The sequence below is a fragment of the Theobroma umbraticum genome, unplaced genomic scaffold, assembly GCF_002168275.2.
Source record: "Theobroma umbraticum cultivar Fairchild unplaced genomic scaffold, ASM216827v3 scaffold_55.0, whole genome shotgun sequence".
In the NCBI taxonomy this organism is placed as follows: domain Eukaryota; kingdom Viridiplantae; phylum Streptophyta; class Magnoliopsida; order Malvales; family Malvaceae; genus Theobroma; species Theobroma umbraticum.
In genome coordinates, this window is record NW_018397270.1 from 1795784 (window position 1) to 1820009 (window position 24226).

Here is a 24226-nt window from a genome sequence, read left to right on the forward strand (position 1 = left end):
TTCATGTTTTAAACATCAAACTAAGTTTTTACACTTGAAAAATCTCATATTTTGATGCGGCAAGATGATTTGCAAAGTGGTGCAGAGTAAGGAGTCCAATTGGATATGTTTTAAAACTTATTTTTACATTCTAGAGCAAATGTATCGATACATGTTGAACAAGTATCTATACATTTTGCCAAAAAGTTTTTTAAAAGGATCATGATGAACAATTATGCTCAATGTCGATGGGGTTGCCCAAAGGAGTCCTAGTGAAATGGGGATTGGTGGGGTTTGTGTGATGAATATGGACACATCAAAATCCTGTTTCCCAAGTCCATTAGAGTTGGAGACTCTAGTTGACACGACCCCACCTAGGGCTTCGTGACCAACGCACGAGCTCAGCAAGCAAGCCCACTAGACCCAAACAAGCCTCAAAATCCAAAATCATATAACATAAGCCAAAAGATTCCATAATCAAATATTCACAATAAAATCAAATATATTACATTATCCCTGACATAAAATTCTTACAAATATTTATAGGGCCGTACGTTGGTCATTCAAGACGGGTTCGCTCTTAACAAACCTTACATAAGTTCATATGGCACAATGTGCCTACATACATAACCATAAGCAACCCTATGCGGAAGCTTGTGACGGACTCAACGGAGTGAGAACATCAAAATTGAAACCTACCGGATGTCATAATCGGTCTGTCGTGGGATGACCTTTACCACACAACACTGTGGCTTATTTACCTACATATGGTATGTAAATGGGTGAGTACTATAATACTCAGTGAGTGGCGCAGATAAACAAAATTATACATATATATATATATAATCACATAGTAAATATTGCACTATCAGTGCATCAACATAATCCAACAAATATCTCCAAACATAAGGCATATCATTATCCATAAAACTTCCAATATGGGGGCATGTCATCATCCTCAATGTCTCCAAAAATCATCACGCATATCATTAAGCTTACCCTCAAAGCCAATCAAAGTTATTCACATTATTCTCCATGGCAGACTTTAGTCATCGGAGTATCACATCATATTCATATCATATTTATCTAAGTCCTTTCATGGCTATCTTATGTCATATGCAAATCAAATCGACAAGTGGTCTTTCCCTAAATATAGTCAAATCAAGCTCAGTGACTAACTAGCAGAGAATCAAATCATAGTCAGGGGAAAGACACTGACAGAGAAACAGATCACTCATGTGAAAAAGCAACGGGCAAAGAACAAATCACGCACAACGCCTAAACAGCTGAACAATAATAAAATCATCAACCAAAGTAATCTCCTAACGTCAGCATCACTTAGAGTAATCTCAACATATGGCATCAAAGCACTACAGACGGGAATCACAGGTAGGATTAGTGCCACTATCCCTGCTTACCACAATCCCTGTAGGCACACACATAGTCACAAAGGGACGGAACTACACTCCACCACTAATTAGATCAACGTCCGAAATTCACTCCTCGAATGGAAACATAAATCTACAAATAAGGCCATCATGCCTTTATCATTCACATTTATCGAGCTTCAATTGTCTTAAGCTTAGTTAGGTTCTAAGTGTCTCTAAATCTCCAAGGTATCATTTAATCAAATCATCTCAACATATCATTCATCTAGGGTAATCTACTCCTAGAGGTTCATCATAGCCTCTAGACATCTTAGTCTAAATACACACAGCATAGGCCACTTGTGTGGCTCACATCACAACACACGATCACACACAGTTCGTATATACACATATACTCATATACTGTTCTTTAGCCTAGGTTCATTTATCTAGGCATACATATTTCATTCTAATGGCTATGGATTTATCTTGCGTCGTGCATTACATGCATTTTATTCAAACCCATTCATAGTGAAAATTAGAGGTACTGTCAGCCAAGCTTCAATCCTTAGCCCCCCAATCATCGTCTAGCTTGCCAACACGTTGATTTAACTTTGTTTCCCCCCTTAAACACATCAAAACATGAAAATATTAATTATTCCTAGCTTTCGAAAAAAGTTATTTTTCCCCTAATTAACCAAATCTTAACAATCCAACTATTCTAGCTCAAATTCTTCATTAACGAGATAAACCCATAACTTAGAAGCTGGATTATATGAGTCTTAGCTTCAAATCCTCAATCCAAACCATAAATGAAAAATTACTAAATTTGGAGAAAATTAGATTTTGAAGTTATTAACCGATTAAATTGAAAAATAATAGGTAAAAACATTGAATCTTATCTTTAGGATGGTTTCTCGAGCTCTAAATAGTCTCAAATGGCTTTAGAAATCAATTTGGGGGTTAGGGCTTTGAGCTTTTAGAGAAAGAAAGGGAGAAAAAGAGCTGAGAGAAAGGGTTAGGCAAAAATAACCTAACACCCTTTTGTATTTTTGCTTTTTGGTTGTGATTTATCGATACATTAAATGTATGGATACATCTACCCTAATTTCAAATGAATTATCGATACACTGAGGCAATGTATCGATACATGTTTATCCTTTGCCAAATTTATTGATACATCCTAAAATGTACTGATAGAATCCCTTCAAAACACCTCATATTGTTCTTCCTGCCAAGAATGTATCAATACATAAGAGGATGAATCGATACATTTTCCCTTGTAGGCAATTTTAATCTTCTAAAACTTTTCAAAAATCCTAATATAGTACCCCAAAATCATTCCTTGTAAATATCACACCTCAAATCATTCATTAACTTAATCCCATACACATAATCTCACAAACATAATGTCAAACTTAGATCAAACCCTCAAACTATGGGATCTATCACATATTTCCTCAAAATTTGCCTAAATGTCTATATATATATATATATATATATATATATATATATATATATATATATCCTCAAACACTTGGTATACATAACATATCATCCATTAACTTAATTTATATCAGAAATTGGTGGTGTTACACTAGCCTTGTTGAACTGAAAGCCATAAAAGAAGCATTTCTCATTTTTTTCAAGATCTAAATGGGCAACATCTCATTCATTAGTGATCAAAAGTGATTCAAAAAGTGCTTTGAAGTGGGTGCATGAATCGGAGGGAGCCTCATGGAGGTTCTAGAGGTGGATCTTACATATGGAAAAGCTTAAGAAAGTGGTTAACAAATGGGAGGTAAACCACCATTTCAAGGAAAAGGAATCAACTTGTTGACAGCCTAGCGAAGGAAAGGGTCAATCACCAAATTGATCTCTTTAACATCATTGATAATGAGGAATGAATGGAAGATTATTTCCTCATTTTTTTGTGTTATTTTTTCTTTTTGTTGCTACCTCTTGTGCTAGAGTTGCTTAGTATATTCTTTTTTGGGTTTTATGATGAGTTGTCTTGTTGAGATTCTTATTTGGATGTTGAGGAGCAGCTTCGAAATTGTCCTGTTCTGTTATTGAATTTTTGAGATTCTAGGCTTCTGTGAAGGTCCTATTGAAGGAAAGTGCTTATGTAGGGAAGAACTTCTTTTGGTGGATTTAAGCCACTATTTTTGGTGATTTCTTGTGCTTTTGTTCATTTATGTATTTTCAAGGGAAGATTAAGAGGTGGTTTTATTTGTTGTTTTTTCTCTACTTATAGACTTTTTATTTTTTAGGGTTTTGTTAACTGGTACAAGGGCTATCTTTTGAGTCTATCAGTAGGAAGGGTTAATAGCAAGCAATTGAGAGTCCATGGAAACCTTCTCTTTTGTACTAATTGTTGGGTTCTATTTCTTGGTGCTATGGTTCAGGGATGTTACTCCAAGATTGTGAAAGTAACAGACTTGAATCTTGATTGTTCCTAATTTGAGGGAGTACCATTGGTTTCATCTGTAATGAATATATATTGAATTTTCAAAAACAATATTAGACCCAAAATCAAAAATATCAATACATTATCCCAATGTATTGCTACATTTCGTCATTTTTAGAAAAATAAAAAAAGGATAAAAGGGTATTTCACACCCCCACTATAAATATGACATATGCTTCAAGGGTTTCCATTTTCAACCATTTTCCTTCACTTTTCTCTCAACTCACAGCCATTCTTAACCCAATTTTATCAAACATCATCCTTGCGAAAGACTTAAAGCTTGGATTTGAGTTTTACTTAACAAGGTGACATTTTTCAACTTTTTGAATCTTTAAATCTTAGATTTCCAGTTCTAAAAGTACTATTTATTGTTCAAGATTTATTTAATCCTTCAAGCTAAAGGACTTGGTGGTTTTTCCTTATTAAATTAAAGCTCAACTAAGGTAAGGATAATGAATTTATGTGTTAAAGCATCTAGTTAGCTAAAGAATAATGGGTTTAATCTAAAGTTAGTTTTAGAGGAACTTGACTAGTTTTTAAATGGCCTAGGATAATTATTACATGATGCATAGCTAAGTATTGATCATGATGATTGTCAAATGTTTTAGGTGCTATCGTAACTCCAAGGAATTCATTGAAGTGAAGTCTCGATCGTTAGTAGAGGTCGACCCTTCAAATAGGTGAATGGCTACACCTTTTTTAGTATTATATATACATAAAGCGAGCATGATTTATTGAGGTGTTTATTTTGCATGATTAAATATAATTTTTATGATGACTATTCAAATGTTTTGAACACAAATGATTTTAAAGAAGTTTTTGAATCTATATGCATGTAAATATTCTACTATGTATTAAATTTCAACAAGAGGAACAAGCCCTTTCAAGGATTCCCTTAAAAACGAGTTTAAGAGGATATAATGAGTATGAATTGCATGTACGCTAGATGGATGCCTTGATGGATGTAGATATTCCTAGCCATGAGTTTATGAATGAGTATAAAATATGCACTTGACTATGAAATGTAAGTTTATGATAATGAGATGCTTTAATGGATGTAGAAATCCCCACCTATAGCAAGGATTATGAATTATGTACTCGTGCATTAAATGTATGCTTGTAAAGTTGTATGTGATGTAGATCCACTTACATTATAAGTATGAGAATGAAGTATGAGCTATAATGAGCATGATTATGAAATTATGAAATGAGTTATGAATATGATAGATGATCTACATAAGGAATTTAAGATAAGGAGTTTAATACCTTGTTTGCTTTAAGTCGAGACAGGCTACCAATCAAGTGTGGATGAGGCTAAATGCCACTCACAAAAGCTCAAGAATCCAAGATAATGGGGATTTTGACCATTATTTGCTAAAAGTCAAAGCGAACTGTCACTCTCAAGGAATCCAAGATAGGGGGTTGAATACCCTATCCACTTTGAGTCAAGGCAAGCTACCACTCACAATAAGTAAATGGTAATGATTTTTAGAAAGATTATTGAGAATAGATCTTAGCATGACTATGTATAAGGTTGAATGAGAAATATGACATACATAGCCTAGGATTTGATGAGATAAAGTAGTTCAAGTGAAACTTAGCCTACAAGATTATCCTTATGAATATAAGGAATTTTAGAGTTAGAAAATGCAAAAAATTACCCAAAAATTTGAGTTTTATGCTTGAAGTATTGATACGTTTAGAACAGAATACCTCAGGAAGCATTTTATGTAGAAAGTATTGATACATTAGTTATAGAACAATGTTTTTGAAGTTGTTTTTACGAGGTTTTCAAGGTTTATAACTCCTATTTCATTCTAAATGATTTATACAAAAATGGTTTCAAATAAATCCTTAAGAAATGGTTTTGAACAACATGTTTCAAAAGTTTGAAGGAAAACAAATGAGATTTATGAATGACATGATTATGCAACTTATGGTTTATGCAAAAACTTTCTCCCTTAGCTTGTCCACTTCCTCGTATTCACTCACAGCGTTTTTGTGAGTTTCTGTGAGTTTCTCATTTTTTTGCAAATCAATGATTAGCTTGTTACTTTTGTTGTGGATTCAAGCTCTCGGTCTTCTTTGGTATGTGTTCTAGTAGTCTTTTTGAAGCTCAGAGAGTTGGGTCATAGTCTATTGACAAGTTAGTCTTTACTTTATTGTTATATGTTGGTGAATGATTACTTTATAAGTTTGTGGCAACAAGTGACACTCTGATTTATATGTTTTAAATGTTTTGACGGTTAAATGTTTATTTTTGCTCGATAGCACCTATGTTATGACTAGAAGTTTGCATGAGATATGAAAATTAGTTTTGTTTTAAAAATTTTAGATGCATTTCCACACGTCATGAGGTAGCATTCCACCATGTTATGATGACACACAATATTATGATTTAAGAAGCGTTTCCACACATCTTGATGTAGCTTCCACCATGTTGTGAAGGTGCATCATTTTACATCTTAATGTTATGACAATGTGTTTATTTGATATGTATGGACAATATATGAATGATAAGTAAGATGTTTGCTTAGGTCTAGTAACCATATTTATAGGTCTTCACGTTGATCACTATCTTGGGAAATGAGTCATGACACTTGAGCAAGTTTATACACTTAATTGTATATTACATATTTACACACGTTAATTAATTGTAATAACAAGTTAACCCACATTATTCAAGTTTTCTAACTAGTTTACAATCAATTATGAATTATCAATATTTGAAATATTAAAATAAATTATTATTTGTATTTAAATAAATTAAACATTTCTAAACGAGTTAATTGTATCATGTTTAAATAAACTAAATGCATATTAACATGTGTTGTGTTCTTATCAAGATTTTAACAAGAATAATTAATTATATCGTTTTCGTGTCGTCCTATTAATCTGTTATAGTTGAACTTGACATGACACGATAACACAATAACACAAGGCATGGATAACGATAACTTTTATTAGTCTTAAGAAATAAGAAAAGAAAGAAATAGTCTCACTCCTATAGACTTTAGACTATTGTTGGGAACAGAAACGATAATACTTTTCCTGCTTCCTCTTATGTATCATACTTTGGGAGAAACTTGGATTACTATGATGCATATTGCATCAAGTAGCAAGCAATTGAAGCAAGTGACGTGAAACTAAGAGAAGGATGATACAACCCGTATTCAAAAAGATTTGTGTATTTACACCAAAGAAAAGCTGAATATTATGCTAATCCAGATGAGTTACATCACACTTGAGACTTCACATAGAATGTTACATATCTAACTTATACTCTAACCAAGAATTCGTACCTCTTTAAAGTACATAAAATACAGAATCGTTTTCAGCTGTGAAAGTTGAAAAAGAATTTATTGCTTCTCCACTGGCCATGTTGCATCTATACAGCTCCTCCAATCTAACTGAAACTCCTCCTTGTCAACGAAACTGCTTCTCACTCCTCCCCTCCATAACTTCACAATTCTAGATGAGCCTGCAAATCTCATTACCCATAATTGATAATTGATAAATAACTTCATATAAGCAGTCAAAAATTCCTCTCATCCAATAGACATACAAAATATACATGAGAGAGGCAAATTATAACTCACCCCAGATGCTATTACATGCAATAGGCAAGGTATCATCCTTCCTCATCCTCAGATTTAGATGCAGTATTTGAAGATGTGTTTAGCTCCACTGAATGTGGGGTTCCACCTGAAATGTCGTAGAGAACATTATATTCTGCCACTCATAAAAATTTAGGAAATTAGAAAGGATCTTATGCAGGTGCCCGATATAATCTCATTGAAGACAAATCTAGCCACAGGCATATGACTTGCAGGGAAACGTAACGGAACCGACATCAACAAAATAAACATCTCAAAAGATCAAACTTTCTTGTGAAACCCAATCATCTGCAAACTTGTTCGGAAATTAGGTAAGTACACAGCAAAGTGGCACATTGAAAAGTAAAAGGGTCAGTAGTTACTCCTTGTGGCCTCGTTCGGCATTGCATTTGATCGCAAACAACGCTAATAAGGTAAAATTTACTGTTAAAAATCACGACTACAGAGTATTTTCTCTCAATCACAAAAGTAGGTTCTTACCTACTGTTCTGATTAGCGGTGAGATTCCTCTCAAACGCAACTTTTCATATCAATCACTGATTTTCAATGGCAATCGCAAAGCCCTACTAGGCCTAAAACAATGACGACATCCCATTAAGAGATGCCCAATGCCCATTAATAAAGAATTTATCCGGTCAAAAAGACCAAATCTAAATAAGTATACATGCCAAGATTGAATTGGCAAACCTTAAAAGCAACAACCAAGCGGGAGCCTAGTTAAATGATTAAACGTTATTAGAGTAGTCATAAGAAATAGCATCGGGTCGGGTCATTGAATTTCAATTTTAATCAGAGGGTTATTTTTTGCCCTTAAAGAGACCGAATCCACCACAAAATTGAAAGAGAGAAACTAAATCAAAATTAGTAAGCAATTCGTAACTGAAATTTACCTTTGATGAAATATTCGGAAGACGGCCAACCTCGGGCAGTGGTGGTTGACATGGACTCCTCCGGGGTCAATGGATTAGCCAATTTCTCAACGAGCTGGGCCAGGCCGTAGGATTGGGCCGAGGATGGCGGGACCCAGTAAGAGGACCCGGGGATGAAAGGAAGCCAATCGGGCGCTGAACGGCGTACGATGATCCGGTGGATGGCGTCTTCGAGTTTCTGCAGAAGCGGATCGGAGGAGGAAGTGTCGGAGGAAGGATCGGAGAGGTCGGAGTGGTTGGGTTGGTTGGAGAGGCTTCGGAGGGGAAGGAGACGAGAAGAAGGACGCGGTTTGGAGACGAGGCTGAGCTTGATTACGGTTTGGGAAAGGGAACGAGCCATGAAAAGGGAATATTTTGCAGTTCTCGTTTGGCGAGAGGAGATAGTGGAGATAGTGGGGGAACTCGGTTGATGGATAATGGGAATTGGGAATGACTCAAGAGGTTGGAATTTCCTTGCTCTATTTATAGACAATGCCCCCAGAGATGACAGGCGGATAGAGCTTGGGCTTGGCTTGGGCTTTCCTTACTCTGAGCCTAATTACAGAACCACTATTTAAACTTTTTTTTTTTTTTGCATTTACTAATTGTTAGTAAATTACTTATCGCTTAATATAAAATATTTTTTATTTAAGTTTCGGATTCCGATTATTAAATGGGTATCTAAATATAAAAAAATTATCTTATATAATCATGTATTTAATGAATTTAAATAATTAATGAATAGGTTTGACTATTAAGATTCGATTTTAAATAATATTTTTTTAATAAGATTTAGATATTTTCATAAAAGTTTTAGAATCGAATATCTCAAAAATAATAGATACCTTCCCTCTGTACATTTTTGTTCTAGAATATTTAAATACAGGTTCAAATAGTAATTCAAATATTTAATTAAAATTTTATTGATTTCAGATATCTTATTAAATAATAAGATACGAGTTAAAGTAATGCAGATCTCTAAGTGAAAAAAATAAAAAAGTGAGAAATAAATAAATAAAAAAGTTATGTAACTATACTAGTAACTAATAAGTAATTCTTTTTTCAATTGCATGGATGGAAATTTTAAAAAATAAAATTAATTAAAAACTATTTGAACTCTCAATTTTTTTAAAAAAAAACTAAATGATTTTTATATTCTAATCTTATATATTTAATTATTTATTATGACTTAATTTAATTGATTTAAAGATTTTATTGATATTATAGAGTCTCATTTCTCTACCTTCCTTGTAGTATCATGAGCATTTTATCCTCGCTTTGCTTTGCTTTGGATAGAGTGAAATTGATGAAATCTCTCTAAAAACCCTTTGTATTTCCTTCTTGCTAAACTTTTCATATTTCCTTCTTGACTTGTAATGAACCTTTCATATTTCTTTTCAAGCCAACAACCCTTCGTATTTTTCTTTCAAGCTAAAACTCTTTTTAAATGTACTTCAGTCAAACATGCCAAAACCTTGAACAAAATCCAATTTCGTAAAATTGGTAATTTTAGATATGACACGTTACCATGACACGAGATTGAATAAGTTTGAGCTTAGCCTTAATGTATTTTGTGTTTGACACGTTTTATTAATCGTATTAATAATGTTATTGTGATTAAACATATAAATGTATTTAATCATATTTAAACATGTATAAATGACATGTTTATCCATTTGTTAAAAATTAATAGTTAAAATCTATTTTAGCTTTATTTAAATAATTTTAAATAATTATTTTAATAATTCTTTTAAATTTTATAAAAAATAATAATGTAATTATATCATACCCAAACTCTAATTTTAAATTTTTGTTTTATTATATTTTTATAATTATTTATTTTAAATTTAAATAATAAAATAATATTTAATTATAAATATTTTTATTTAATTGTATTAATCGTGTTATTAATAGTGATATGTTTTAAATTGACACGTTTAACAAACATATTAATGTCGTGTTGTATTACATGATTATTAAACATATACGTGTATATGTTTAAATTTAAAATATAAATATTATTTGTATCGTATTTGACATATTTTGTATCTAATCGTACCTAATACGTTTTAAACTATAAAAAAAAAATAACCAAGGTACATTGACACGTTACCATGACATAATATAAATATTATGTTTCAAGGCTAAAACCTTGAACAAAACCCAATTTCGTAAAATTGACAATTTTAGATATGACACGTTACCATGACATGAATTGAATAAGTTTGAGTTTAGTTTTAATGTATTTCGTATTTGACACGTTTAATTAATCGTATTTGACACATTAATTAATCGTGTTAATCATATTATTGTGGCTAAACATATAAATGTGTAAACATGACATGTTTATCAATTTGTTAAAAATTAATAATCAAAAACGATTTTAATTTTATTTAAATCATTTTAAATAATCATTTTAATAAATTTTTTAAATTTTATAAAAATAATAATATAATTATATCATACCTAAACTCTAATTTTAAACTTTTGTTTAATTATATTTAATGTTATTATTATTATTTTATTTTTTTATAATTATTTTTATAATTATTGATTTTAAATTTAAATAATAAAATAATATTTAATTATAAATTATTTTTATTTAATTATGTTAAATATATTATTAATCATATCGTATTGTATTACATGATTATTAAACATATATGTATACATATTTTAAATTTAAAATATAAATATTATTCGTATTATATTTATATTTAATTTTAATATATTTTGTTTCTAATTGTGTTTAACATGTTTTAAGTCATAAAAACACGAATGGCCAAGGTAAATGTCCGTATTATTCTTTGAGAGCTTTAGCCGGGTCGGGTGTTGTTCCGGATTTCCCAACTTAACATTTCTTCAATAGATTTTAATACTGCTAAGCAGAAGAACAGAAGGGAAAGGCCCGAGTCTCTGTGTTTGTATGGTAATCGGTGATTCGTGAACTGGGCAGGAAGAGCAGCAACGACATGGAGGGAATGATTCAGGATCCATCACAGCAGCAGCAGCAGCAGCAACAGGCACAGCAGAAGAATCAGGTAGTAGCAGGGGCGGAGAGGCTGAACCAGGCGGTGCAGCAACAGCTCAATTTGGAATCTCTCAAGACCAGAGCAATCTCCCTTTTCAAAGCCATTTCTCGCATCCTCGAAGACTTCGACGCCTATTCTCGCACCAACACCACCCCCAAATGGTCCGCTCTCTCTCTTCTTGTTCCATTCATGTCTAACGTTTAATCTTCAGATTTTCATCCTTATATTTAGGGTTTTTTTTTTCTCTTGTCGTTTGTTTGTAAACCAGGCAGGATATTTTGGGGCAATATTCAATGGTGAATCTTGAGCTATTCAACATTGTGGATGAAATCAAAAAGGTTTCCAAGGCTTTTGTTGTTCATCCCAAAAATGTTAATGCCGAGAATGCCTCCAGTACGTTTGTTCATTTCCTTTACACTTGAATCTTATTAGCTTTTTATTTTATCTGTTTATGTTGATTGAGTTAATTTGAATTTGCCATAGTAGCTCATCTTCTTTCTTCTTCATACCAAGTGGTACTAAGTAAGCCCGGTTCTTTGGCTGCAGTATTGCCGGTTATGTTATCCTCAAAGCTACTGCCCGAGATGGAAATGGAGGATAATTTGAAGCGGGAGCAGTTGCTTCAAGGAATGCAAAATCTGCCAATACCTTCACAAATTGATAAGTTAAAGGTGATCTGGAGTAATGTAGGCCGTCTAGTTAATCTTGTTTTTCCCAATGAATCCAGTGATTTTCAGGCTTGTGATTTTTCTAGTTTTACAGACTAGAATTGATATGATTGGAGCTGCCTGTGAAAGTGCTGAGAAAGTTTTGGCTGATACCCGTAAGGCATATTGTTTTGGCTCTCGTCAAGGGCCAGCTATTCTTCCAACTCTTGACAAGGGTCAGGCTGCAAAAATTCAAGAACAAGAGAACTTACTCCGTGCTGCTGTGAATTTTGGTGAAGGTGATAATCATTTGCATTTTATTTAGTACTATATTTAAACTCATCAAATGTAACAAGATGTCTTTTTGTTGTTCCAACTTCTAACTATATTAAAGGTTTCCAACTGATAGTTTGATGGGCCAATCTATGGCCTTCATTGTTTTCCTGTGACCAAAAATCTGATTCAGCTGATCATAATCATGGGAATGTTAATTTATGCTATGCTGGCCCCTGTGCTGTGGTTGTTGGGTCGAATCATTCTTTGTCTCATTGAAAACAGGCCTACATTTTATACAAGCTCTTAGTTTTGTTCTTTTATCATCTTATTGGATTGCCCTTTGGTCATAGATAATAGAGATCAGGCTAGTTTATACAGTGGTGGAGTAATTGAAGTTTAATGGTATTTTAGATGAATGTTCTCAGCATTGATTTCTATGATTAATTGAAGTTCAATGGAATTTTAAATGGCTGGAGTATTTATGTTTCCAAGTCCTAGTACTTTGACCTTAGCATCCCTATCAGCCAATTATTCATTGGTATATGTATGCAGGTCTACATTTACCTGCAGATCAAAAGCAGATTACACCTTCACTTCCACTGCATCTGGCTGACATTATGCCTGCAGCTGATGGAGTGCATTCTTTTTCTGATCCATCTGGTAATTTTTCTACAACCATGAGCGTTTTGTTCTAAGTCAATACTAGATTGTTTCTAATGCTGTTAAGGAGCATATTCAAACTCTCTTACAGGCATGTATATGAAGAACACTCCGCTTACGTCAAGCAACATCGGTAGTCAAGGGTCTTTGTTGCAGGTTAGATCATTGACTTAACCCAACCAGTCCTTTCCTAGATCTACGTGCGTGTAAATCTGTATGTTTTTGTTAAACCGTAAAGTGAACAGGCTATTTATGTTCTTCCAATTGTCAACTCATTCCAATATCTGATTCTTAATGAGCAACATCCATGTCTGAGTCTGTATGAGCTCAATTGCAGACTTTTTTTAAACACATTCTGGTCTGTTCTTTGTCACTTTGGCTGATTGAGGGCGTCATACTTTTCCCTCATCAGTCTCTCTAAATGGTGTTTTTGAAGTCTAGTGGTGCTAAAATGAGGTAAAATAAGGTTCTCATTCATGCATAAAACTTACCATTATAGCGACGATATGTGGACGTTGTCCTACGCAAGAGGGCTGCATTTGGGCATCCAGACTGCAATGCCTGCCTCAAGTTCTTACTTTGGAATTCTTGTACTTAGTAGATGCTTCTTTCTCCTCTGTTTTATGTCACTCATGGGATAAACTGACAGATTTATTTTGTTTCAGTCAATTTCTATATGTCTGAATTAAGGGTTTTCTAAGTGGAGGCATCTAACTAAAGTTTAATATGGGAAGTGGCTAATATGTTCTAATGTTTGCTTTAACAGTGTTTTGCCAGTGGTTTCACTTATAGCACTAAAAGCAGTTATCTTATTGACTGCTACTTCACTTGGATGATAGGCAAGCACACAGCTTGCCTTTGATTACACCAATTTTGCAAATGTCCTGTTCTTGTGACTATTTTCCATACTCATCCCATGACGACTTATTTGTATCATTTCCGGTTATATCTCTTGTTTACTCAAGTTCAAAGTTCATAGTATTGCAATATCTTTATTATTCTTATGTCAGGCTTCTGGAGCACAACTTATTGGAAGATCTGCTGCATCTCCTTCTGCTGCTACTAGTGCTACCTCCTTTGATAACACCACAAATTCTCCACTTCAATATGCAAACTCACCTAGGTCTGGAACAAATATGATGAACACACCATCTCCTCAGCAACAAACCCAGCAACAGCAGCAGCAACAACAACAACAACAGCAGCAGCAGCAGCAGCAGCAGCAGCAAAGGCAAAAAATGATGCAATTGCCTCAGCATCAACAACTCCTTGCCCAACAACAGTTCAGGCAATCTACAATGCAAGGACTGGGACAAGTATGGTTTTACCAATTTTTGGTTCTTTTAATATTTTTGTGAAGCCATAATTAGTAACTCATTATATATCAACATCTATATGTGTATATGCATGTGAGTGCGTGCTGTTAGTTTACAGAGTAACTATAACTCTTGGCTGACTTGGTAGGATTTTTAAAACTTTAATGAGGTAAAGGACTGTTAAAATTGCTGAACCTTACTATTCTTAAAAATTTTGTTTGGAATTTTCATGTTTGTATTGTTGAAATGTGTAAGTGCACCACATGCTTCTCAGCCACTTAGTTGTATTATATTAATGGACAATTGTATTTATTGTACAGAATCAGCTGCCACTTCATGACCTGCAGGGTCAGACTCAGCAGAAGTTTCAGTCGGTAACTTTCTATTAACTTCTTTGTTTCATTTTTTGTTTATATGGAATCTTTCTTATAAATTTCAAACGCATGCTTCATATATATCCGTCATGAAAAACTGTGTTCCAGCTTTTGGTCTTTGAGATGAGGAAATACCCCTACATTCTTTTCTATACTTTTGACTATCATTGTTGTCCATAACCTTGTAAATTTTAATATTTAGAGTTTAGGAAATGAGTTTGTTTTTAAGTCATATCTTTGGAGCCTCTTGCCTGTACTTGGATAGCTTTTTATAAACCAGAAGCTTTAGTGAGAAATGGGTGGGTTTGGTTGTGGTTTGAGTTTTATATCGTGGAGCTAACAAGCAAATTTTTAAACGACCACAAAAGTAAATGACTTCAGCTATTTATCGCTTTTAAATAATGGGTGTGGATTGTGTACCTGTGAAATGATAGGTATTGATCACTTTTATCGAACAAAGAAATCTTTATGGGATTTGCAACTGCCTCCTGAAATAACTACGATAGTGAATTACAATGGAAGTTATTCTGTAAATCTGAGCATGCTTTACACATGAATATTTATATATGAAAGTGAAAGCATCACTCACATTTTTATTGTGAAAATGATTGACGATTTGTTTTCCCCCCAGTTTGATTATTGAAGTTCTATGAATGTATTGAACTTCGTCTTAGTCTCACAGTGCTTTTCAATTTATTTTATCTGAAAGAAGGGGAGAGGGTGGGTGTCATGCAGGGAGGGGGAAGGGGGGATGGGTTGTGTTTGGTGGTGACCTAGTGCAGATATGGGAAGTGAGCCCTCCTTTTTTACAGGCAGGGGGTTAAAGTCAGTGGTCTCTCTCTTCTTGTTTTGGACCTAACTTGGGACACTTTTTTCTGAGAAAGCATGTGTATTCTAGCCTTCTCAAATATATCTTCATCTATTGGTTTTACTGAAACTGATATCTCATTCCACCAGTTGCATGGTCAGATGCAATTTTCTCAGCCCTTGGGCCACCAGCAATTTCAGGGTAGGCAGCTTCCTCCTGGACATGTTCAGCATGGCATAGGTCAAAGTCAACTCAATCAAGGATCTCAGTTGGGTCGTCATTTAAGCCAATTCTCCAGTCCAGCAAATAGTGCACTGTACAATGCTGCTCAGGGGACACCAAGTACTCAGATGGTTAGATTTATAATTCTTCAATTTGTTTTATTATCTGTGTTCTTGTATTTATTGCACTGAACATTGCCTATAATTTTTTTATTCAAAAAAAAAAAAAATCATGGCATGAGTCATTTTATATGAATTAGCTTTCTGTATTCTTAATGAAAGAAATAGTAGATTGAAGATCATCATGCTTCATGCTTCTCAACTTAGGAAATCTGTCTTATCTTTTCACTTTTGGGAGTTTCCTGCAGAAACTCAGGTGTAACTCTATTGATTTTAATTTTGCATCCTTGTTAGATGGGTATAGAAATAATTTGTTCATTATGTTATGGTTTCTCTTATTCATTAATATGAATTTTCTTGTATTACTTATTTAATTTATATATTTTTTTGTCTTTGAATTTTCCGTGGAAGTTCTTTAAGATTGTTCTTGGATAGTTCCTAGTTTCCTCCCAGTGGCCAAACTCATTGTTTTCTGGGATTGAAAATGTTTTTTAGAGCATTGATTGAAGAGAGGTTGTTGATTATGAGGGAGGGAACAAAATAGAGACTATTCTCTCAGATAAAACAAATGTTTTTTCTTTTTTGAAATAAACAAAAGGTTTTTTTTTGGCTCATAAGTATTGGTGATGAAGGGATGTGGGTGTGGCACTGTGGGTTGGTTTTTTTGTTTTTATTTTGAAAAGTGGCACTGTGGGTGGGTTACTATGGTCATTTGGTTTTCAAAAGGTTTTTAGCACACTAAATTTAGGTAGCCTAAAATAGGATACCAGCTATTCTGATTTTCTTTTGGTCCAACTTAAAATTGAAGTTTTCTATGATATCCTATATACTTTTATGGGTAGTTGTACCCATGCATTGTTTGAACAAAGGGAATATTGACACAAGCAGAAAACTTAAAATCAAAGAAGGCTACCAGCTCAACCAGTTATGTTGGTCTATTTAATGCACCTTAAACGTATGGTGAAAAAGTTATCAAATATATTATTCGAAGTTATCAAATAAGAAAGAATATGTTACTGAAGAGTAAGGTAAACTACAAAAATTATGCATGTGGAAGTGCACATTAGCCATTATGTTGGTGGATATAGCCACATGGACATACACGTGGTGTTGACATGTCAAATTCACTCAAGATTCTAACTGTTGACTGACTGAAGTGGATTACGAACAGTTTGAAAAGGTCGCGGATGATAAACATGGGATTATTAGGTCAAGGATGAAAATGGAACATTACTAAATGATCACAGATTGTGGTTGAAATTTACTTGTTTGAGCTGCACAGATGCTTAAATTTTTAGTGGTCTATATGGTCACAGCTTTGCATGTCAGCTTCAGCAGTTCTCAACCATGCAATTATAAACCCTTCTGCACATACTTGTTTCAATAGAGGTGCTGTAATATATTGGGCACTTTAACCTAATTCTTTTTCAATGTTTCTCTGAACGTGTATTATGATTAATGGAAAAAATGGTTTAACTTACAAAAATTTTCTCAGCAAAACTGTAATAAGTTTTTCATTTTGGTTGGTGCTATGCATCTCTTTTACTTCTGATTTGTGTTGTATTTTTTGAATGCTTCATTACATGTTAACAGCTGTGAAGCTGTTATCTTCAAGGCTACTATTTTTGTTTCTTGTACAAGTGCATGAAACATGTGTTGACTGTTTTTCCTTCCGTTGTTTCTGTTCTAAATGGTTACTGAAACTATTATTCATCATCTGCAATGTTTTCCACATTTTTTATATATATTTTTAACTTGTGAGGTACATTTATATTTGCTTTTTTCAACCATAATGCAGTTTCCTTTTATGTTATTTATATTGGTATTGTTCTTAATGTTGATGTACCTCCTTTTCTTTATATTGAAGTTATTTCTTTCATAATTTACCTTTTTTTAATGTCTTGGTTTAGATCCCAAACATGTCAGCCACTATGCCGTCACAGTCACTTCTACCAAGGATGCAGGTTAGCTGCCAATGTTATTGCTGATTTTCTGTTTTTTACCCAGCCTTCCCTTTTTTTACAAGTCATGCATGCTGTGAAATTTATCTTGTCCATAAGAAATGTCATATTTAAAAAATTGAATCTTTTAAGCTTTTGGGTTCTTTATACAGTCCTGGTGCCATTTGCATTATTTTCAAGGTTCACTTGGTGTAAATATAAAAAAATAGAAATTTTCTCTTCTGTATAGGCTAAGATGGTGATGTATACAAAATTCTGTTTGTTTGGTTTTTAAAAATTCTTTTAGAAATTTCATAATTCCTTGGTCTTGGGATATATATGGGCTGGTAGAGGTGGTTACAATTTTCTTAGATATTTGGCGTAAAAGATAAAAAAACTTGACTTTTTCACTTGTGCATGAACTGAGTCACTGGTTTTACTCTAGCTTTGTTTCAATCAAAATTTGTTGGTTTTGGGGATTTAGATTTGCTGCTAGAGATTGCTACATCTTGTTCGAGGCATGATGTAGCTTGGATTGCCCATATGCATAGTGTGTAGCAAATCTGGCAGATCTTAGACACATAGTTCCATTGGTGTGCTGAAAGCGGTTTATGTAATCTGTGTTTGTATCTACTGCATCTGTGTACTTGTCCTTCCTCATAAGTATTGCATAGCTCATTCATTCTGTTCAATCCATTATGCAGTTTGGACTACCTGGTGCCAATCCTCAGCGGGGTCATGCATCTCAAATCTTAACTGATCAAAGTATGAATAATGGTCCTGACATTCTTTGATTTTTTTTCTCTTAGAGTGTGGTGTTTGGTTGCCTCTTTCCTCTTCTCACCTCCTATATCTTCCTCTACCCAGCAAAACCAAAATTTGGGAGAAATGAGAAAGCATATTGTGCAATGCAACTCTGTAGAGCATTGAGTTTATCAGAGTTGAGATTTAAATTCTGTTTGGGCATTTGCTTGCAGTGTTTAACATGGGATCCGGTCCTGGTGGCATGATGTCCATGCAACCACAGCAGCAACAGCAACAACAACAGCATGGTTCACAAGGTGCATTTGGTAATATACCCACTGCCCAGAATTTACAGTCTAATATGGTAGCTCTTCAAAATAACCCACAAAGTCATCCCAATTTTGCACAGCAAAGACAGCAGGGTCAGCAGTGATATAAACTGTAGCCTTGTTTGGTAATAGTTCAAGGTTTTCACATGGTTGCTGTATAGGGAAATTGTGTATCTTCCATATTTATTTGGCTTGGAAATTAGATTGGTTCCCATTGGTAAATGCTTCTGCTGGTGAAAGCATGTATTTGGTTCCTGTCTGAGAACTGTTGTTTGTCTGCCCTTGCGAATTATCGCGCAATAACTCTTTACCTCCAAGCCCTGCAGGATCGCTGGTTCTTATAAATATCATGCCTGTTGTGGTTTCTCATTTCATATAACTTCATTTTGTTTTCTACTGACACCATATTTAAAAAAAAACTCTTGAACTATTCAAAAAATTTAAATTACTTTTTATTTTTATTTTAAATTAAATAAATTATTTTTTATTAACAATTAATTAATTATAATTAATCATAACGTCATTTGTCAATTTATGTTTATACGATGATGGCGTGAGGAGAAAGAAGTTATATATGATCATGTGAAATTAATATGTTATGTTATTATTTATTATGATAGGTTAACATGTCATATGATAAAATGATGAGTGATATTTTAATCAGTTATAATTAATTAATTGTTAATTATAAGAATTTATTAGATATTAAATAAAAAATAATTTTTTTTTTAAAATTTTGAAATAATTAATCTTTTTAAATAGTAAGCATTTTCTATTTCTATGCTGATTTCTATGTATGCATTTCAACAAATAGTAGTCAGCATCATCCAATCATTTGATGCAAAAGCCCACACGAATATAGGGGCAGAGGTAGTGAATCTCACAAGAATTGCACCAGGGGAAAACCTGCATGTTTGAAGAATCATGCTACAATTGTTTCGTTTCTTTTGGAGTTGCAGATGCTAAAGAATTTTCTGTCAAGCGAATGGGCTGGTAGGTCAGTCAGTACTTGTTACAGCAGGGTGGAAAAATAAAAGGACAAACAGAAAACCAAAAAATTAAAAAACAAACAAAGTGTGGGTGGAATTTCAGTTCTGTAGTATCTCCATGGCCTGGCCATCTTTGTGGGAGTTGACTTAAGACTTTCTTTACTTGCCCATTGAGAGCAAATGAAGGATCAGGAGCAGCAACTGCTGCATTTCTGGACCAACCATTCCAACCTGTGTTTCATGAAATATGAGTTGAAACCAGAAAGGTTAGCCTTAAAAACAAAAGTTGCAAGAACAAGTATTTTCCTTTTGTTATGATGAAGAAATGTATAGTTATATACAATTAAAAACAGGAAAGTAATAAGTTTAGAATGTGCTGGTTAGATTAGTGTCTTGTAATAATCACTGTTATCTTGCATGCCCATTTCTACAACTACCAGTCAGTCACAGGCTAAATTTAAAGGTGCCTTATTTTACATTGAAACGTTAGCTTTGCAGTGTGTTTGACCGGTTGTTGGGTGTTGGATTTCAGAATCCAAGATGGAGCAGAAACCTAACGTTGCAATAGTCTGAGCAGGATCATAAGGTAATTTAATTCTAGTAAATTGGAGCATTCATCGTCCTGATAACTATCATTGTGGAATGTAGCCTTTAGTAGATTAGTCAAGTTCCTCTCAAGGTATAAGCTTAATGTAGTATTCCCCATATATGTATTCCCCATATATGTAGGCGGTGAAAATTTTGAGGAGAAAATGACAACTTACAAGTCCTTGAGACATGAACTTTTATCTTCCAATTCATCGGGGTCTTTCCGGTCTAGTGAAAAAGTTGATGTAGCTTGAGCTGGAGCCGCCGGCAGGTTATGATCATGCAGAAGAGGGAGGTTTTCAGCTGATGCATGGCTGGAAGGGGGCGGTGAGAAAGGTGGTGAAGGAGTTGGAGAAGGCGAAAAGAAGTACTTTTGGTTGCCAGGTCCTACACTAATGGGAAGAGGTGATGGTGGTGTTGGGGGAGACGATGATGGAGATACGTGACCATTCTTCAATTCTTCCATCGGAAATCAAACGATGTGCCCTCTTCCCTCTTTCCCTTCTCTATCGAATGGAAGTTTGTGTTTGGTCATGGAGAAGGGAAGCTCTTTGTCAAAAGAAGCTTGCAAAATTTCAGGGAGTTGTCATTTGAATTGTAGGTGCTAGGAGAAGTGGAAACCCAACCTAACGGTCACGGCTCAACCTGGAAGCTGCACACTTCTCTTCCCATCTTCCCTCATTATTTAATCTACCCTTAAAATTTTCATTTGCCAAAGCCCTGCCATCCTCCCCCATCGATGTTGAGGTTTTATCATAACTGTGATCCAACTTTAATTGGCACCCTGTTAAATAAGGCTCGATCCATTAACAAGTGCACTCGTTAACTGGCTTGACAGGTTGACCTCCAATTCAAAACAATCAAGTGCTTACATGAGAGACTTGCACTCTTACTCTCTATGTTTTAAACTAAAAATGATGTGAATATGCAAAGAATCATGCATGTTACAATGTAATTACCATTCCACCAACATAAGATGGAAAAGTTAGCTTCAATTCAATAACACAGCTTAAATTGATAAAAACTCAATTTGAATAGCTAAAAATTCAATCAAGTATACGGTTTCTTGATTGTTTAGAGTTTTAGAGTTGGGATTCGGGTGGTGTAAAGTGGTTTTGTTGTCAGATTTATCACGTAAGTGCACATATCTCTGATAAGTAATATAATTGTGAATAAAGTGTTGAATCCCACAAATAATTGTACAAACTTTAGCTAAGTAGTAAAATTAGCACAACTTAATTTTATTCAAACAATTGATTGAGTGATTAATTGAAAGCCAAACTAAAACTAAATAATAACTAAATCGAATCTAAAAACTAAATGGAAAATTTTAACTAGACAAATCAATTAATAAAACCAGCCTAGGATTACAATATGCCTCAACATTTTATTTGAATTTTGTCTCTCTCTCTTGACTTACTAAATGGATTGAGTTGCTAACTTAGAGTTTTCAAATTATTTATAACTTTTTGTCAAGGTTCTTATAAAAATATCTTCTCTAACCAATTCACTATATGCCTATGAAAATTCAATTAAATAAATACTCATTAAGTTCATGTTCTAATTTTAGCTACATATGACATATAGATATAAGTCTATCCTATATACAAATCAAATCATTCAGTGGCAGTTAGTCTAAATAAATTTGAACATATGCTATTTCATCCAAGGCCTACACTAAACTCTCTTTGTCAAGTTGCAGGTAGAAATCCAAATTAATCTAATTGGGGGCTAGTCACTTAAAAGTATTAAACTTAAGATTAAAATAAACAATTCGTATTCCATTGATCATAAGCAAGAGAGACATTAAAAATTCAAACTATATATTGAGTTCAATTGCAATCCTAGATAAATAAAATTAGTTCATGATGAATAATAAAAACATAATCCAAAGAAATTTAACCATAGTAACAATTTAAGAAAAATAAAAAAGAAGCAGAGAAAAAAAGCAACTTAAAGATTGTCAAGTCTTTGACCTTCAACCCTCCAAATTTTTCTTCGCTTTCTCAAGTGCTTGATGGCTTTTTTTCTTCAAAGAAACCCTAACTTAATTGTGTCTTTCAATTACTTTAAAGGTGCCTATAAATAAGCTCCAAAAAAAAACTAATTTGAGTCAAATCTGGACTCAGAGTGTCCGAGATATTTCGTCGACACAGCAGCTTGAATTTTCTAGTGCTACATTGTCCAACTTTTTGGTTTTTGGGTGTTTCAACTTCAATTCTTTAGCACCGCAACACTACACTTTCCGCCTTCTAGTACACTTTACTACGCTCAAACAAATTATGATGCTATTTTCTCCTCGATTTATGTCAAAATGGGTAATGCAGTAAACATAAAAGTTGTAGCCTCATCTCTTAGCTTTCTAATGGCTTAAGAATTACATCAATTAGACTTATAGAATGAGAGTTATACTAAAAATACTAGAATATGTGTAGGAGAAGCATGAACTTTTTATGGCACTTTTCTTTACCAAGAAGCCCTTTTCATTTGCACACAAACAAAAGCAACAAACTAACTCCATAATAACTAAAGTAAAAGCAAACTATCATTAAAAAAAATAAAATAACTTAAATTAAATCAACCTAATATGATTTATTAAACTAAGACAAATAAATAAAAATACCTAATTATTAAGCTAAATCTCAAGATCTTAGGCAATTTAATACTCAAAATATGACAAAATAGCTCTATGAAATAGAGTTATCAAGCTCTTGTGATATGGAGAAGAAGCGTTGCAAACAAGTAAAGGATGACCAAAAGCAATAGAAAGGAAGATCAGAGCAGTTCATGAAGTACTGAATGTCGTGAGAGATGGAAGAAAATAGGTAAAGAATTAAAAAATAAAAGAAAATTAAAGAGAGAGGCTAGAAGGAAAAGCTTTAGAAAAATGAATATCCCCAATGAATTATGAAGGTTCTATATATGATGCCAGAAGTCGCGGTTACTCAAGAATAAGCTTTAATGCGTGTAATGAATGACATTATTATGACGAGCTTTAATATGAGTAATCGATACTATAACCCATTATGTGGATACTAAAATGATGATTTTATTGCATACAATGATTAACGATTAAAAACTCATTATATGACCGTTAAAGCAATTAGGGGTAATAAGATTTGTTCTCAAGTGGAAGGTAATAGAAAAGAGGTATATGTGAAACGTTATATGACAACAAGTTAAAAAAAAAAAGTGTACGGGAACAGGTACAAGAGAAGAGGTGTATGTGAACTGGTATATGAGAACAAGGTAAGAGTGAGAAACATTTATATTTTAGGAATAGGATAAAAAGAAGACTTCTTAACTATCACCACATCTAAGCCACCAAGCCAAACTCTCTGAAACATCACAATATGAAAGTAACTCATGAACCCTGCCACTTATTTTGAGTTGCTTTCACTGTTATCCATGTGAAGTGATTGTTCCACTTATCCTAGTTGTTATGGGTGAAGTAATGCTCTACTTATTCTAATTGTGCTGTGTGAAATAGTGCTTCACTTATTTTAGTTGTTCTGCATGAAATAGTATTTCACTTGTTCTAGTTGTTCTACATGAAGTAGTGATTCACTTGTTCTAGTTATTCTCATTATTCTCTATGCAACATTACTTTGTAAAACAATTGTTAGCTTTAAAATGATTATAGCTTTGATTATGACAAAATGATCAAATTTGTTTGAACATTATTTGAATGATCTTTGGCAAATTCTTAAAATGATTTAGCTCTCATACATTTGTTTTTACATAATTACAAACTTGATTGTTTTAGTTGTGTGAATTCTTGAAGCTATTGAATTATTACACATTTGTTTTACAATCTCTACAAGCTTGAATGACTTAATTG

General features: G+C 33.5%; 3 protein-coding genes across 7 annotated transcripts; 1 reads left to right on the forward strand and 2 right to left on the reverse strand.

Moving 5' to 3' along the window:
- Positions 1 to 463: 463 nt before the first annotated feature.
- LOC110426316 (uncharacterized) lies at positions 464 to 8792 on the reverse strand. 4 transcript variants are annotated; one of them, XR_002446127.1, is made up of 5 exons: positions 8324 to 8792; positions 7416 to 7548; positions 7119 to 7297; positions 5083 to 5271; positions 464 to 740 (listed from the first exon to the last, which is right to left on the reverse strand). XR_002446127.1 is itself a non-coding variant. In XM_021441522.2 (3 exons), exons 1-2 carry the CDS (start codon positions 8700 to 8702, stop codon positions 7448 to 7450), a joined length of 453 nt encoding a protein of 150 aa, XP_021297197.1. In that variant the 5' UTR covers positions 8703 to 8792; the 3' UTR covers positions 6989 to 7297; positions 7416 to 7447. The 4 variants fall into 4 exon arrangements, 2 of the variants coding, with proteins under 2 accessions (XP_021297197.1, XP_021297195.1); XR_002446126.1 differs by lacking the exon at positions 5083 to 5271; XM_021441522.2 differs by lacking the exons at positions 464 to 740; positions 5083 to 5271 and having other exon boundaries at positions 6989 to 7297; positions 7416 to 7521.
- A 2341-nt stretch (positions 8793 to 11133) lies between these two features.
- Positions 11134 to 19067, forward strand: MED8 (mediator subunit 8). Of its 2 annotated transcripts, none has more exons than XM_021441559.2 (12): positions 11134 to 11534; positions 11642 to 11766; positions 11920 to 12044; positions 12136 to 12319; positions 12849 to 12956; positions 13048 to 13112; positions 13967 to 14272; positions 14593 to 14646; positions 15604 to 15807; positions 17706 to 17759; positions 18440 to 18500; positions 18713 to 19067. In XM_021441559.2, the coding sequence occupies exons 1-12, from the start codon at positions 11314 to 11316 to the stop codon at positions 18910 to 18912; spliced, it is 1707 nt and encodes a 568-aa protein (XP_021297234.1). In that variant the 5' UTR covers positions 11134 to 11313; the 3' UTR covers positions 18913 to 19067. The 2 variants fall into 2 exon arrangements, with proteins under 2 accessions (XP_021297234.1, XP_021297235.1); XM_021441560.2 differs by having other exon boundaries at positions 15616 to 15807.
- Positions 19068 to 19654: 587 nt separating this feature from the next.
- Positions 19655 to 21049, reverse strand: LOC110426313 (uncharacterized). Its single transcript, XM_021441515.2, has 2 exons — positions 20562 to 21049; positions 19655 to 20028 (listed from the first exon to the last, which is right to left on the reverse strand). Exons 1-2 carry the CDS (start codon positions 20849 to 20851, stop codon positions 19986 to 19988), a joined length of 333 nt encoding a protein of 110 aa, XP_021297190.1. The 5' UTR covers positions 20852 to 21049; the 3' UTR covers positions 19655 to 19985.
- Between the last annotated feature and the right edge of the window lie 3177 nt (positions 21050 to 24226).